At 44.2% G+C, this 17,535-nt stretch overlaps 1 protein-coding gene across 3 annotated transcripts in view; it reads right to left on the bottom strand.

The window, feature by feature from the left end:
- The window catches only part of DROSHA (drosha ribonuclease III), an 83,313-nt gene that overhangs the window by 24,569 nt on the left and 41,209 nt on the right, over window positions 1–17,535 (bottom strand). For 2 of the 3 annotated variants that reach the window (XM_053397087.1, XM_053397088.1), the window contains exons 22-25: window positions 12,069–12,171; window positions 4,426–4,496; window positions 2,055–2,099; window positions 16–173 (exon numbers count right to left, since the gene is read on the bottom strand). In XM_053397087.1, coding sequence (XP_053253062.1) covers window positions 16–173; window positions 2,055–2,099; window positions 4,426–4,496; window positions 12,069–12,171 — 377 coding nt within the window. The remainder of the gene's footprint in view (window positions 1–15; window positions 174–2,054; window positions 2,100–4,425; window positions 4,497–12,068; window positions 12,172–17,535) is intronic. The other variant, XM_053397089.1, reaches the window with a different exon arrangement.

The raw sequence follows: 17,535 nt of genomic DNA, 5'->3' as shown, positions 1-17,535 counted from the left end.
GCCCAACAAACTCACAGGGTTAGGTGGTTAAATCCGACAGTTCTCAAAGTGAAAGCCCGGGCCAAAAGCCGAACATGAGTGAAAATTACTCCGATGGCTTCCTCGAACTCGGTCAATTTCTGGAGCACAGGAGATGTCTCAATCAGCTGTCGGTCAGTATTGGACTCTTGCAGCTGTAAAGAAATATGAACGCAGAGAACAGCGTGAACTTAGAAGAAAGATTTAAGGCCCAATTTAGGAAGCTGGAGCTGACAAAATAATGAACACTGTGATTTTTACTTTGCATATTACCAAGGAGACATGGGACCAAAACACAACAAAGCAGATTTTCAGTGGCTACTGAACATTACCTTAATAAAGCCTGGACCACAATTTTATTTTTTAACAGGTTGAAAGGCAGCAGATAACTCTGAAGCAAAAAGATCAACGTCACTGGGGCCTTTGAGCTCTCTGGCCTTTCCTGCATACATTCAACAATGCTATTTTTTATTAGCTTTTCTCAGTGGATTTTGCTATTTTAGTGATTTTTTTATTTTAAAAAAAACTGGCCCTATTCATATTTTCTGTTGTCCCACTGTCCTGACAGCAATTGTATGCTGAGGATTAGAAGGATATAAACATAAATAATAATTTTTTAAAGAAAAAGTCTTGATTCAAATGTTTCTTTTATATACAGTCATACCTTGGATCTTGAATGCCCTGGCTCCTGAACAAATCGGCTCCTGAACAACTAAAACCCGGAAGCTGAATGTCCGAGCTTCCTGCAGCCAATCAGAAGCTTTGGTTTCTGAACGTTTAGGAAGACGAATGGACTTCCAGAACAGATTCCGTTCAACTTCCAAGGTACGACTGTGTGTGTGTGTGTGTATAGCAAGTAACTGTGTGTGTGTGTATAGCAAGTATTTCACTATCAACTCCTCCCCCTTCTTTCTCTAATTTAGTATTTTCAGATTAAATTATTTCAGCGAGAAGCTAGCAGGAATGCTTGCTAAATGATAATACAATGCTCATACTTTGGGGTTTTGCAGGAGCATAATTAACATTTTTCAAAAGGGTTTTGTCCCCGAGTACAGAGAATTCTTTCAGCCATCATTTAGATTGAGTTTTCACAACGGGAAAAGGTAGAGGATTTCAACTTCTTTGTGGCCCTTTCACAACACTAATAAAGTCATATGTGGACCACTTGCACAGGTAGTTTTGAACAGTGGGATTTCAGCATGAATCACTTATGGTACATGTTCATGCCACTCATTCTCACAAAAATACCGAAAGTACTATTCGTTTCTAATATTATTTGGAGTTGGAGGAAGAGAGACAACTGCCAGTGCTTACAGATTTCCTGGTGATCTCCATAATGTATGTGAAGGGGTCTGAGGCGTTCAAAAAATATAAAAAATACAAATACCAGATGCATTTATTATTTAACGGTGTTGTTAAATTTGAGATGATGACACCCTTGCCATTATGCTCAATGAATAGGCATTCTTCCCAGGAAGCTTACTGTGCAAAGCAAGGATGACTTCAAACTAGGAATCCCTGCAGATCATTCACTACTAGGGCTGCTGTCCAGGGAGAGTACTGGATCCCAGGTTCACCTGGGTGAGTCACTCCACAGCCCAGAACGGTCCTGATGCTGAGAGGAATCAGGAAGTAAGAGGCCAACCACGTAATGCTACAAAGCTCCCATTTTTTGTTGCACTCTTCCACTTGGGGAGATTTCCTAGCAAGGAAGACGGTCTGGTTATTTCCCCCCCTTTTGCCACTAGACTATAAATCTGCCGCTCACCTGTCCTGTGTCTGCCACCCACCTGCCAAATTACTGCCTGCCTGTTGCCTGAGGTACTCTGAAGTCCCTGCCCCCCCCCGAGCCCGAGCTCTCGACAGTTATTAGCCACAAAAGAAATTCACAAAGGCCATGTGCCTGCTAGCCGTTCAGAGATGTCAGCACAGCTGAATGCCGCTAAAAAGGCATCCTTGGGAACGGGGGGGGGGGGGGAGAGAGCAAGAAGAAGAAAAGCACTCTGAAATTCCTTACGGAAAAGGGAGACACTTACTTGTAGAGGGTGCAGCGGATAATTAAGCCATACTTCCCGCAGGTCCTGCAAACATCGAGAGACGCTTTTAAAGCTCACGGGAGCCGTTTAACAAATTCCACATTGCTAAATAAAATGTCATTCTGCGAAGTACTGAAATGGGCTCAGATGCTGACTCTCTGTTTTTTTTGCGATTTCAATAGTGCCGGCAAGCTAATTTTTTTGAAAGCGGGCACTCTCTGCTTAAACTGCCTGTGGCGCATCCATTTAGTGCATATCCATTAGGTGGAAGGAGAAAACGAACACACACACAATTCTTGAACTATGTAACAGGTTACCTTCTCCCCCCCTTTTTTTTTTTTGCTTAAAAGTTTAGTAAAAAGGATAAGAGGATAAGAACCCCAGCCTGAAAGGGACATCTTACATCTGAAAGGGAGGGGAAACCTCAACACAAACCCAAAGATACACAAACCACATAATACAGTATGATTCTATTATACTCAAAGGCAGATGCATGCACAAAACCAATTACATCTTAACACTTATGTTTCAGGGCTGGGATGCAGGCAGCTGAGTCAGTGAACAGCAGAAGCTGTGAGGCCTGGCAGGATCAGAGCCAGGATAGAGCAGTGGTGAATTTTTTTTAGTTGTTTAGTCGTGTCTGACTCTTCGTGACCCCATGGACCAGAGCACTCCAGGCACTCCTGTGTTCCACTGCCTCATGGTCAAACTCATGTTAGTAGCTTCGAGAACACAAATTTTGAGAACAAAATTGTTAGGGGGCGCCAAATTTCAACACCCGGTGCTGCCTCAATACAGCTGTGTGCTTCCGACACTGGGATCTGCTGAAAACATCTTCTGCGTGTGAACCAGGAAGTGACCTCTCCAGGCAACTGAACAACTCTTATTTTCTTATATTCGTGCCTGCAATCTCTTGGGTGGTGCATGCGTGCTCTGTCCATTTACCTCCCTCCGATCCCCTGGGCTCTGGCAACCCATGCTACACCACTGGGGTAAAGGAGAAGAACTGTATGCATGTGTTGAGGAAGCTCAGGAAGGCTGGTTACCTGAAGGGTCTTGCCTCAGCTGGTCCATCTCCTTCTCCATGCCTTTTGCTTTTCACTTACAATCACTGTAACCTCCTCGACTCCCCCCACTCCTAGACACTTTCCTACTCCAAATGACCTTTAAGGTCCTTCACAGTTTGGGACCAGAATACTCCCCCCATTCAAGTATATCTATTTGGAATTGTAGATCTTCTCTGGAACCCTTTCTCTGAGCATTCCCACTGATTTAGGGGAGGGCAGGGCCTTTTTCAGTGTTGGCTCCCCAGCTGTGGAATGTCTTCCCCAGAGACGCTCACCTTGTGCCTGCCTTGGTGTCATTCAGGTGCCACACAAAGGCCTTTTTATTCTCCCACGCCCTTTAGCCTGTTTTTAGCCTCTGCAACACGGGTTCCTATGCTGTATTTGTGTTGTTTTTATTATTGCTGAATATTAAATATCTTTATTTCTGGTTCTGATCCCCCCCCCGGTGATAACTCCATTATAAGTAAAGGTAAAGGGACCCCTGACCATTAGGTCCAGTCGTGGTCGACTCTGGGGTTGCGGCGCTCATCTTGTTTTATTAGCCGAGGGAGCCGGCATACAGCTTCCAGGTCATGTGGCCAGCATGACTAAGCTGCTTCTGGTGAACCAGAGCAGCGCACAGAAACGCCGTTTACCTTCCCACCGGAGCGGTACCTATTTATCTACTTGCACTTTGACATGCTTTCGAACTGCTAGGTTGGCAGGAGCAGGGACTGAACAACGGGAGCTCACCCGTTGCGGGGATTCGAACCGCCGACCTTCTGATCGGCAAGTCTTAGGCTCTGTGGTTTAACCCACAGCACCACCCGTGTCCCAACTCCATTATAGGGTGGCATTTAAATACTCTTCAGGGTTTTCCAAACTTGGCTTCCCAGCTGTTTTGGGACTACAACTCCCACCATCCCTGGGAGCTAAGGATAATTGGAATTGTAGTCTGACAGCAGCTGCAGACCCGAGTTCAGGAAACCCTGCTCTAACCAATTGAACAAATGACTGAATGGGTGTTTGCTGCGGCAAGCGGGAGAAAGAGGGATTATAAAATAAAAGCAGCGCATGGGGGGGGGGGGAGAGAAGGGACAAACACTCCCTGCGCTGCTTCTGAAAACCACCCTGTGCATCCCTGAGCACACTTAATGACAATAAAATAAATAAATGTTGCTGCTATATAAAGCCAGGACATTCTGAAAAGCAGGAAGCCTTTCCGTTTTCCTTTGAAACACTCCTGAACCACAGCATAACTCAAATTGATTCTGTAAGCAAGAGACGTGTCGGAAGGCGCAACGAGGCTATGGATAAAGTCATACCTTGCCGTTGAAAAGCAAGCGTCCAAAGAGCTGCTTGGCTTCCTCCAGGCTGCCCTCCAAGTAAACCGCCCCTGCGTGACAAAATTTGCCGTAAGATGCACATTAACATTCAAGAGATTGCCCGGAAACGCAAGCTGTGAGCCTGAGCCAGGAAGAAAGAAAATGCCTAGATGTTCTGGTGAGAGCAGGGCTACAGAATGAGATTATAATTATTATTTCTTGAATTTATATACCACCCTATACCCAGAGGTATAGAGAGAGGATTTTTCCCCCACTGCTGGCTTGAGCCTTGTCTACAGTCACCATACAAACCCTGACAGAATTACCCCCAATGGATTACCCCTCAAAAGAAAAGAGAAAAAAAGGTTCTTCATACCTGCTGCAAAGGGAATATTTAAACAGCTCGAAAAATAACCAAAGACTAACCATTTTTAGCTGATCCTCTCTATCTCATCTCTATCTGCTGTTCCCTCTATCTCACCTCCCTGCTAACGAACCGTCCCCCTTAAGGAACAAAGGGATTTAGACCGACCCAGACACACACACAAGAACGTACAGTGGTACCTCGGGTTAAGTACTTAATTCGTTCCGGAGGTCCGTTCTTAACCTGAAACTGTTCTTAACCTGAAGCACCACTTTAGCTAATGGGGCCTCCCGCTGCCGCCACACGATTTCTGTTCTCATCCTGGAGCAAAGTTCTTAACCTGAAGTACTATTTCTGGGTTAGCGGAGTCTGTAACCTGAAGCGTATGTAACCCGAAGCGTCTGTAACCCGAGGTACCACTGTACTTGAGTGGCACTTCCTTATTATTCAGTCCTGGTTTGTGAAAGTCTGCTGCTTTGCCACGACCCCTACAAATGCCAAACGAAACCCAAGCTTCCCTTTGCTATGTTTGGGGCCAACGCTCCACCACAGCCCCACGTAGCATGATGCATAGGTAAAGGTAAAGGGACCCCTGACCATTAGGTCCAGTCGTGACCGACTCTGGGGTTGCAGCGCTCATCTCGCTTTATTGGCCGAGGGAGCCGGGTCATGTGGCCAGCATCACTAAGCCGCTTCTGGCGAACCAGAGCAGCGCACGGAAACGCCGTTTATCTTCCCGCTGGAGTGGTACCTATTTATCTACTTGCACTTTGATGTGCTTTCAAACTGCTAGGTTGGCAGGAGCAGGGACCGAGCAACAGGAGTTCACCCCATCACAGGGATTCAAACCGCCGACCTTCTGATCGGCAAGTCCTAGGCTTATGAGGCATACAGACGACCAAAATTAAAATTAAAAAAACCACACACACACACACACACACACACACAGAGAGAGAGAGAGAGAGAGAGAGAGAGAGAGAGAGAGAGAAACAAGATGCCCTGGCTTCCCTTTGCCAAATAAATGGCAGCTAGCTCCTAGGAGAGACAGCCCTGCCCTTCCTTGTCCCAAAGGTGCTGGAATCAAACCGCTCTCCCCCCCGTCCCATTTATTTTTTTAAACGCTGAACATCAAAGCGTGTGTGAGAAGCGAAGCAGAGTTGGAAAGCACAGCTTCCCCCACCCACAACCCCCTTATCTTGATCTGACAAAACGCAATATAGCCTAAGGCAGAACCCAAAGAGCTAGAATCTATTTTCCAAGGCAAGGCAAAATGCATAAGGATGAGAATCAGGTGGTTCTGTTCTGCGTCATCCCATCGCTTGCGAGTTTTCTTTTCTTTTCCACCCCTTGAGGAACGAAGGGATTTAGACTGATATTACCCTTGCTGGTACCTTTCCCGGGAAAATCAGAGGCTCACTATGTCAGGTTCCTATTGGTAGACCGGACAAACGCTAGAACATGAGCAGCGGCAAAGTTTTTATCGGTGGTTGCAAGAACCAATGATCCCTATCTTTAAGTCTGAACAAAATGCTTGTTTAACCTGGAGGTAGGCTGTTTGAATTGTGCTTTGCTTTGTAACGATTTGTTGGGTCTCTGGACCATAATAAAGATTGACTGACTGATTGATTGATTGATTTAGACTAATAAGAGGTCCATAGAGCATCAAACTAGGAGGCCAAGACCAGAAGACGAGGACCAAGTGGATCCAGCTGCCGCTGCCATTATTACTTGCAAGGGCAAGGTGTGATGGGGACAGCCCCTTCCAAGACAGAGTGGGGGTACAGCAGCAGACCCAGGGATAGCTGATGGGGTGCCCTCTGGACATCATTGGGCTACAACTCTCATCATACCTGGCAATTGGGCTACCTTGGCTGGGGCTGATGGGAACCTACCTGGACCCTGAGATCATCTTCTGAGGCCCTTCTTCATGTGCCTCCTCCTTGAGAGGTCCAGAAGAGGGTGGCAACATGAGAAAGGGCCTTCTCTGCAGTGGCTCCCCGCCTGTGGCATGGTCTCCCCAGGGAAGTTTGCCTGGCGACTTCATTATACACCTTTAGGCGCTAGGCAAAAGCATTCCTCTTCAACCAGGCCTTTGGTTGATTTGGTTGACATCCTATGTGGCTTTTTTGAGGGGGGAGGGCTATCGGGTTGTTGTTTTTATTGTGATTACAGTAGTACCCCAGGTTACATACACTTCAGGTTACATACGCTTCAGGTTACATATGCTTCAGGTTACAGACTCTGCTAACCCAGAAATAGTGCTTCAGGTTAAGAACTTTGCTTCAGGATGAGAATAGAAATCGTGCTCTGGCGGCGCAGCAGCATCAGGAGGCCCCATTAGCTAAAGTGATGCTTCAGGTTAAGAACAGTTTCAGGTTAGAAACGGACCTCCAGAACGAATTAAGTACTTAACCCGAGGTACTACTATACGCATTTTGCAGTTTTACATCTTGATTTTATTCTGTGAACCGCCCTGAGACCTCCGGGTATAGGGTGGTATAGAAATTCAATGAATAAATATAATATAAAATTTAAAAATCGGACACTTCCTTGGAGAACACCATCATAGTTATCATCATCAGACACAACGAGCCCCTTTAGGAAGGCAGCAAGGCAAAGTATCATTTATCAATTGGCATTCAAAATATACAATAATAAGAGTACATTCATTTGTAAAAAAGGAATATACACAGGAAGTCCAAAGTGTTGGTACATATATGATTTTGGAATAGTTTTTTGTCCTTGTTTCTTTTCTTTAGCTTTGTATACATGCTGAAAATTATATTATAATAAGCCTTGTGATGTAATATGATAATGCTTACTGATGTAACATAAGAATGTTAATAAATAAATAAAACATATATATAATAAATATAAATTAGCATTCGCCATTTATCAATTAGCATTTCTCCACCCCCACTCCCACCCCCTTCATTATTCTGACTGCTTTGGAATCCCAGGGTGTCCCCCCCCCTTTTCACTATTTTAGGAGTACCGTATTTTTCGCTCTATAACACGCACCTGACCATAACACGCACATAGTTTTTAGAGGAGGAAAACAAGAAAAAAAAATTCTAAATGAAACAGTGGATGTATCATTTTTGTGCTTCATGCTGTGGCCACAGACATGTGATTTGACAGTGAGTTTGTGGTAGCCCAATGCAAAATTCCTGAGAATCCATGTGGATCTGTGCTTTATAACCACATTTTTGCAGCATTGTGGCCCCAGGCAACAGTGGGTGCGCGATTCTTTTGGTGCAGGCTGTAGCCATGGACATGCTATGTGATCTGTTGGTGAATTTGGGGTGACCCAATGCAAAGATCCTGAGGATCCATGTGGATCGTTGCCAGTCTGGTTGCCAGTTGGCTCCAGAGACCACACATTCGCTCAATAACACGCACAGACATTTCCCCTTACTTTTTAGGAGAAAAAATGTGAGTGTTATAGAGAGAAAAATACGGTAATTGATCCATTCTGTTTCCCCTTTCCTTTGTTGGTGACCAGGGTCCTCCCATTTCTCGACAACGCTGAAATGCTAATCTACCTCCCCCTCCTTGTGTGGCAGTCTTTCCTTCCTTGCACTTTATTAAACCGTCGCCCCGCAGTTAATAAAGCTGTCGTACTTAATGATTTTGCTATCTCTGATCGTTTTTCTTGTTTTGCTCTTATTGAAACATGGATTTCCCCATTAGATGATGCTACTCCTGTGGTTCCTTCATCCAATTCCTTCTTCATTTCCCCACTCGGCTTAACCAATTGGTTTTCAGCAGCGGATATGATAGGGTTTTTATTTCTCCCCTCCCATTTGTCTGTTTCTTCTACACTTGTACTTTTGTTTATTTTTTAAAAATGGCACAATTTGGCTTTCTCCCTTTCAATCTCCACTTAGATGCCCTGCTTCTTTTGCCTCATCTGCCACTGACTCTCTTTCTCTAATCTTCAATACCTTTGATTCTCGCTGAATCACAGAATTGTGGAATTGGAAGGGACCCGAGGGTCACCTAGCCCAACCCGCTGCAGTGGAGGAATCGCAACTAGATCATACATGACAGACACTACCCCACCCCTACTTTAAAAACTCCAAGGAAGGGAAGCCCACCACCTCTCTCGCGCAGGAGTCTGTTTCACTGTTGAACACTTGCCATCAGAAAGTTCTTCCTGATGTTTAGTCTGAATCTCCCTTATTGCAACTTGAAGCCATAGCTGTCAACTTACAGATTTGAAAATCAGGGACCAGCAGCCTCAAAAATAAGGGAACAGCAGCCAAAATAAGGGATTTTCCAAGCACAGGTATGTTCAACTTCTGAGCCCCTCCGAGCCAAAGGCAGAAAGCCCAGCCAGTAGTCAAACGAAGCCTCAAGCCTCAAGGAAAACCACCGTCACTTCTCCGCTGGGAAGCGCTGAGCAAAGGCGAGTCCCCAGGCAACGCAGCCGATTTGATCAGCACAAGGCATGCAAGCTCCACCCCCAGTCGTTCTTAGACTTCTTATTGGGTGAGCAACGCAGCCAAGCAACACAGTTGGAGCCTCCCTCCTCCCTGGCCGGCAGGGAGGGAGGGAGAGGAGCTGCTTCCTTTGAAACCCGGGAAATTTAAGGGACATCATCAATAAGGGACAGCAGTGGGACACGGCACTGGGATAAGGGACTGTCCCGCCAAATAAGGGACGCTTGACAGCTATGCTTGAAGCCATTGGTTCGAGTCCTACCCTCCGGAGCAGGAGAAAGCAACCTTGCTCCATCCTCCACGTGACAGCCCTTTAGATATTTGAAGATGGCTATCACTCCCTACTGAAAGTTCGATTTCCTTTTTTCTTTCTTTCTTTCTGCTGGCGTTCCAGAAGATTTTGTCCTCAACTCCCAGCTATGTATTTACTTCTGTCGGACTCCCTTACTCGTTCTTTTAGTGTTCCTTCTTCAAGCCGGTAGTCTACAACTGTATTTTTCCACTCCCAGCTTCTCTTTCCCAGTTTAAGATCTCTGCCTGCCTTTCAGCTGTTTCTTAATGAACGATGCCAGTTTCAGTTTCTGAAACTGAATTCATTTAAAACTGAATTTTTGATTCATCCTTTGAGTTCTGGCTCTCATCTTTCCTCTTTATTGGTTCTGTCTCTATTTCTCCTGAAGAAGTATGCACTGGAGGGTTCTTTTCGACTGATCTTCCTTGTCTTTTTGCTAGAGCTAATTCTCACCGGTCCCAACATTTAAGCATCTCCCAGCATTCCTTTATTTCCATTGCTACTACAAATACCTTGCTTTTCTTACCGGAAAACACTTGGTCATCCTTTCTCATAACTTTGGCCACTCTCATTTATTTTAAATTCTGCAGCTCCTTTGCTTTTTACCAAGGGTTTCCATCACCTTCCTGGTCTAGCCTAAGGCCTATAGGGAAATGGAAGCCAATTTAAACTTCTTTTCGTGGATGTTTCCATGTACGGCTCTGTCTCATCTTCCTGCTTCTCGTTCTTCTTCCTTGTTCTTTATGTTTTAAAGGTACTTTACTCCTCATCAAACCCAAAATCTCAGCAGTTTCTCCTCACCTACGCTGTTTTTCTCGTTATTCCAGATCATTGCAACGCCATCCCTCTTGATGCTAGAACATCTCCATCAGATGTCATTTTTTAAATAGCTTTTTGAGTCAGGCATGCTAACCTCTGGTCTTTATCCATTAGTTAATCCCCTCCCCTGTCAGTTTCCCTTCCTATTATGTTCCTCCTTCTATAATGTCCAAGAGACTGCAAGCCGGCAGACAGGGCCTACTTAATTCCTTATACCGAACAACACTTAGCTTTAAAACCAGTTTGGAAACCATTCCATCACTGCTACTCAGAATAACAAGAGCTTAAACAGAGGTCAGCAGAGCCCAAATCCAAATAAACATGCATTGGGCTTGTAGCCTTAAATCCCACCAGCATAATTTAGTTTAATTTTGTTTTGATGACCTGGTATTTGTACTTATGTCAGAAGTCAGATGCAATTCCTCAGAGTAGGAACTGGAGAACTGATTTGATGGATCACACCACAGTCATACTGGTCCCTATTCTGTCTCAGGTTGAACTTTCTTTCCTGGCTTCATAAATCACAATTTATGTAGCTGTGAATGAGCACCACGGCTGATTGCTCCTCCTTCATCTCCTCCCTTCTCTTTTCCAAGACGGGCACTGACATCAACATTTCCAAGGCCATATAACACCAGTCCTGAAAGACCTACATTGGCTCCCAGTACATTTCTGAGCACAATTCAAAGTGTTGGTGCTGACCTTTAAAGCCCTAAACCATGGGTAGGCAAACTAAGGCCTGGGGGCCAGATCTGGCCCAATCGCCTTTTACATCCGGCCCACGGACGGTCCGGGAATCAGAGTGTTTTTACATGAGTAGAATGTGCCCTTTTATTTAAAATGCATCTCTGGGTTATTTGTGGGGCATTTTTTTTTTTCAAAATATAGCCCAGCCCCCCGTAAGGTCTGAGGGACAGTGGACCGGCCACTGAAAAAGTGTGCTGACTCCTGCCCTAAATGGCCTCAAAGGCCCAGTATACCTGAAGGAGCATCTCCACCCCCATCGTTCAGCCTGGACACCGAGGTCCAGCTCCGAGGGCCTTCTGGCGGTTCCCTCACTGCTAGAAGTGAGGTTACAGGGAACCAGGCAGAGGGCCTTCTTGATAGTGGCACCCGCCCTGTGAAATGCCCTCTCATCAGATGTCAAGGAAATAAACAACTATCTGACTTTTAGAAGACATCTGAAGGCAGCCCTGTTTAGGGAAGTTTTTAATGTGTGATGTTTTATCGTAATTTCAATATTCTGTTGGGAGCCATCCATGGCAGCTGGGAAAACCCAGCCAGGGTATAAATAATAAATTATTATATTATTATTATTATTCATCCCTGGGATGTATTAAGGCCCTGCTATGTCCAAACTGGGAAACTGGCTTAATGCCAGTCAACAAACTAGGCTAATAAGACATGATCTGATTCTGTTGCACGAAGTGAGAAGCGATTTGCCTCAGTGCTCATTCCTGGCTTCATAAACTGTGGCTTGTTTCAACTGGACTTCAGAGTCCAAGAGAAGCAAGTCGCATGTCCTGGTAACCACACAAACAGAGCACGAAGATGACATCCTGTCTGTTAAGTTTGTCCCGAGAATCTGATATTCATTTTGCTACCACGTCGAAGAGCCATTTGCGGACTTATTTCCAAAGCAGAAATTCATACAGATAAGGGGAATTAAGGCTGGACAAAACACACAATTAGCATGACAAAAGCTGCAGCACAGGTACCTCACCTATCAACGCTTCAAAGCAGTTGGCCATTGCATGACGCAGATCTGATTCTCGACAAAGATCGGGCCCGTGAGCATAAAGCATAAATCGATCCAGCTCCAGCTTCTACAAAAGACCAAGACAGTTTCTGTAAGATGAAACTACAGACCAAACACACTGTGGAGGAACACATGGAACACGCAATGTTAGGGATATGTAAACGTTAGGGCATCTTCGGACAACTTCTTTAGTGCTGAAGGTCAAATTGGAAACACACAATGGGCTGCAGAGCCAAAGCTAACTGGCCAATTTACTTGCACATAATTATTATAATTTGCATGACATTTTGATGAATGTAGTAGATGCCAAATTATAGTTGATGGAAATGTTGCATTAATCCCACAGTACTCACACTCTGTAGAATGGTATCCTCAGGAATGAAAATTAAGCCCAGCCTTTTAAAATGTCTTTAGCAGTGTTAGAAACTGAGATACGAAAGCTAGGAGCTAAAGGGCACCTTAAATAGGGGTTAAGAGCACAACTACGAAATGTCTAGGCGTGCTTCTTTAATAACAAGAATACAAAGCTGAAAATGAAGGAACTGCAGTTAAAATATTATGTTCATTTTTCACATAGTCTAGTCCTTCCCTTGCCCACCCCCCTAATATTCTTAAGAGGGTCTCTTCTCCGGTCTTCAGAGAGTAGCTGGAAGTGGGGAGGCAGAAAAAGGTCCTCCTTTACTTCCACTCTGCAGTTTCAATCTAAAATTTTTGGCACAGTACTGCGCCCAGAGCTCAGAAACCGCTCACATCGATGAAATTCCCTGTTGCAAAATGCGCCTGGATCAATGGGAGTTTCAAACGCTGGTCTTTAGAAAAGGATACAGAAATTGGAAGTTGAAATGTATTTCATATAAACGTATTTTGAAGTCGCCTCCCGGGTTCTGATGTTAACCCTATGCAGATATTCTCTACGTGCATAGAGAATCAGGATCACACCATTCTGCCCCAATCACACTCCCAGCATACCCACCCTGTTCCCAGACCTTCTCAATATCCATACTTTGGATGCTACGTACAACAGAATCCAGTATCCCATAGCCCAGTATCTACATCACTATTTGCACATCCACCAACGTATGTATGTTTGTTTGTCTATTATTAATTGAATTTCCATACCACCCTATACCCAGAGGTCTCAGGGCAGTTCACAGAACAAATTTTTATGGGTAAGAACTGCACATATCGTGGGTGGCTCTGTGGGTTAAACCACAGAGCCTAGGTCTTGCCGATCAGAAGGTTGGCGGTTCGAATCCCCGTGACGGGGTGAGCTCCTGTTGCTCAGTCCCTGCTCCTGCCAATGTAGCAGTTCGCAAGCACGTCAAAGTGCAAGTAGATAAATAGGTACCACTCCAGCGGGAAGGTAAACAGCATTTCTGTGCGTTGCTCTGGTTCACCAGAAGTGGCTTAGTCATGCTGGCCGCATGACCCGGAAGCTGTACCCCGGCTCCCTTGGCCAATAAAGCAAGATGAGTGCCGCAACTCCAGAGTCATCCGCGACTGGACCTAATGGTCAGGGGTCCCTTTACCTTTACCTATACTATGTTAGTCCTATTGAGTGTAGACCCACTGAAATTAATGGACATGACTGATTCAGGTTCATTAACATCAGCCGGTGTAGTCTGAGTGAAGATTAGTTAAATACAACCCATGCACATATTTGAAGCTGAGCTGACATGAGTCTTTTTCCTGGGCCTCTGTCAACACTGAATGTCTGCGAAGGACTTTAGAAAGCTTTGAAATCAAAATCCTTTCACTTATCCGAAAAAGAAAAGAAAGCAAAGATCTTTTCCCAAGTTATTTTTTATAGCTTTGCTCTCACAAGCCATTTCGGTTGGGATGGGTCACGTTTAACTTCAGAACAGTCAAATCTATGTTGGTCTATTTCAGTGCCAAGGCACGCATTTAGAAAACAACACACTGCTTCCATAGCGATTTGGCACTAGAAAGAATGTGCATTCAACTGTTATTGAGTTTAAACTATCACCCCTTTTTTAATAAAAAAAAAAAACCTGTATTTTTTCAGTAAAGTTCCATTTATAGTGAATTTTACCACAGCAATTCAGACCTGAGTCACTGAACGAAAACAACAAGAGGTCAATCCATATAAAAAGTCGGAAGAAAATGCATCCACAGAACTACCCAAACTGTATAGAAATTTATTCATATATGTGACTACAGCGGCAAGAAAGTTATTTGCCCATAAATGGAAAGAAGAAGTCCCGACAAAAGAAGAATGGATACCAAAACTTATGGAATATGCAGAAATGGCGAAACGTACCGGAAAAATCAAGACAACATTTTTTGTATCAAGGAAGGGAAATGGTCTATTGAATATTTACAAACAAACTGTAAACAGATAAGAACATTGACAGGATTATTGTAATAAAAGTGTACACATTTAAAGGAGATGGATAAATGATTCAATTCGGCTAATTTGTAATAGGCAGGAAATATAAAAAAATAAATTTAAGGAACCACAGGAAGAGGGGGAAGGAAGTCAAGTTTTGAAAAGTTAAAAGTGACTATCGGAATGTGTAAAATTGAAAATCATAAATGAAAAATTAAAAAGGAGCAGGAAACACGTCCAGGCTTAGTGCAGACTGGCTGCTTACAAAAAGCACTGCGTCCCTGGAATGAAATGGATTTGCACACCATGGTTATGAAGAAAACAGCCTTGGGGGGAAGCCAGGGCTTGCAGTGATAGGGATGTCATGTGAAACCGTGTGTGATATTCCTTGAAGGGCTGCAGGGTTTTCTCGGTCCTCTGCACGCCGAGAGCTGTTCTTTGACCTAAAATGCCCAGCTCACCATCAGGAAACATGCAGGTCAGTTTTCCCTGCTCTGCAACTTCAGACTGTCCTCATGATCTTTCTTTGGCATGCCCTATGTCCTCCCCCCACTCCACTCTTTGTTTTTGTTTTCCCCAAAAAAAATTAATTTTCCAAATTTATAACAAACATAAAAGAAAACATTACAATATAAAAAAGAAAAAACAAACAAACATTTATCCTCACTATTAAAATCCCAATTTTGTTGTCATTGTTAGATGACTTCCTTGAATCCCCCTAGCTGAGTTTCCATACAGCTCATTGTAGCAGTTTTCCAATACTACTTTCAAATAAAATTAACTTAATCGATTAACATCTGTCTTTCTCTTCAAATTATCTTCTATCCATAATGTTATACAATTTAACATATTTAACTCCTAGGCCAGTTTGGTACTTACAAGTAGTTCTACTTATATTATCTTAGAGTATTTAGCTAAATAGTCCTTAAATTTCTTCCATTCTTCTTGGTACTCCTCCTCTTTCTGTTCGTGGATTCTTCCAGTCAGGTGAGCCAGCTCCAAAAAGTCCATCATCTTCATCTGCCATTCCTCCACTGTTGGTATTTCTTGTTATTTCCAGTTTTTGGCTAACAAAATTCTTGCTGCAGTTGTGGCATACAGAAACAGTCTAACATCTTTTCCACACCCCACTCCACTCTTTGTTGTCTCTGTGGCTACTAACTCCTCTCTCCCCGACTCTGTTCTTTGAGCCCTGGAATCCCTCAGTACACCTGGGCCAGCGTCAGAAACCAAGAAAGCTAGGAGTTAAAGCGACGTTATAGGTGCAAACCATGGAATGCCCAGGCGCGCTTTTTTAATAGCAAGAATACAAAGCTGAAAATGAAGGAACTGCAGCTAAAATATTATGTTCCTTTTTCACGTGGTCTAAGTCCTTCCCCTGCCCCCCCCCCCCGGTAATATTCTTCAAAAGGTCTCTTCTCCAGCCTTTGGAGAATGGCTGGAAGTGAGGAGGCAGAAAAAGGGCCTCCTTTCCTTCCACTCTGCAGTTTTAATCTGAAATCTTAGGTGCAGGACCGCACCCAGAGATCAGAAACCGCTCACACTCATGAAATTCCCAGTTGCAAAATGCGCCAGGAACAATGGGAGTTTCGAACACTGACCCAGACCTGATTCCAAACTGCGGGTGCGAGGAATGTTGGGAAACAGACCGTCTCTTCGGCCTCATCGCACCGTGGTTTGGTCCTGGGAAATGAGAAGGAACCTCGCTCGAAAACGGAGCAAGGAAGGAAGGAGAGGCTTGTTCAGATTTGAAAACCACGGTTTGTGGGGAGCCAGTGACATGGCTGCACAAGGACCCAGACTATTGAGGAGGCGAAGAGAGGAAACTGCTGTTTAAACAGGAGAAGGAAGGAGCAAGCTTAGTTAAAATAATGTCGCCAGAGTGCAGGTTTTTGTTTTGCTTTAACTCCTGAAGAAGAAGAAACAGAATATGCACCACAATGGAGGAATAAGGAAAAGAGGGAAATAAGCAAAATCTAAACATCGCCCTATTGCGTTTGTAAATTGTCCCTAATGATTTTATTTCCCTCTGCCCTAACAACACGCAGCAAATTCAAGCATATGCCTCTGAGCACAAGAGAGAGAGAGGGAGAGAGACCCCGTTTGGTTTGTTACGCCACAGCTCCACCTAGCTTTTCCGACATGTGAATGTCCTCACATCAAGTCATCTGCTAATCTCCTTCAAGTCTTAAAATCAGAGGCGTTATGTAATGCATGCTAATTCTGGGGTGGAAATACATTCCAGAGTTATTAGACTTCTCGTTTTAATGCGTTCATTCTGCTTGGCAGAAAGCCGCTGAGGAGTTTTCAAAGCAAGGCAGGTTGAAAAATAAGGGACAAGGGAGATTTGCGTAAACCCCAGTTTGTTTCCGGGGCACATCAGAAAAACCGGTTCTCTACCCATGGAGACTTCTACTGGCCAATCTCTCCTTTATTTCCCCATCCATTCCCCCAGATTTGAAAAACAGCAACAAATCCTGAAGGAGACATTGTTGAAACACCTGTACACTGTGTGCAGCATAAATACATTTGCCTATTTTGTTAATTACAGATGGAAGCTAAGGATCTCAGGGAATCATCCGTGTTCAGAATTATGTGTGTTTCATGTTTTATTTAAGATTTCTGCCAATCCCACAGCCCATGAGAGGCCACGTAATATATTGGACCTTCCTCTCCAAAGCTTCACGCACAGAGTGGCAAAATAACGGAATTATTTTCCGTGCCACCATTGCTAGGAATTGTAGCTGGGTTATCAAGTCCAACTCACAAACAAGGTTTTCCCTTTCCACATTCTGAATCAACCTTGAGTGGCTTTGAGAAAGTACTTCAAACGAGCCAGAAAGATGGACCCACAAATTCTACAAAAAGCCAGGAAGATATCAGTGCCTTCTCTCTGCAGGGCTAAAGCAACAAACAAGAGGCAAATGAAGAAGAAGAAGAAGAAGAAGAAGAAGAAGAAGAAGAAGAAGAAGAAGAAGAAGAAGAAGAAGAAGACTCCTCTCTGGACTGCAAAAGCAATTCATTAAGGTGTACCACTTTGAACCACAAGACCAAACCCTGAATTTGGGGTACGCTTCTGTC

This window comes from Podarcis raffonei, chromosome 7 (genome assembly GCF_027172205.1).
Source record: "Podarcis raffonei isolate rPodRaf1 chromosome 7, rPodRaf1.pri, whole genome shotgun sequence".
Taxonomy (NCBI): Eukaryota; Metazoa; Chordata; class Lepidosauria; order Squamata; family Lacertidae; genus Podarcis; species Podarcis raffonei.
Note: the sequence above shows the minus strand (reverse complement) of the source record. Positions and strands in the feature narration are given on the sequence as shown.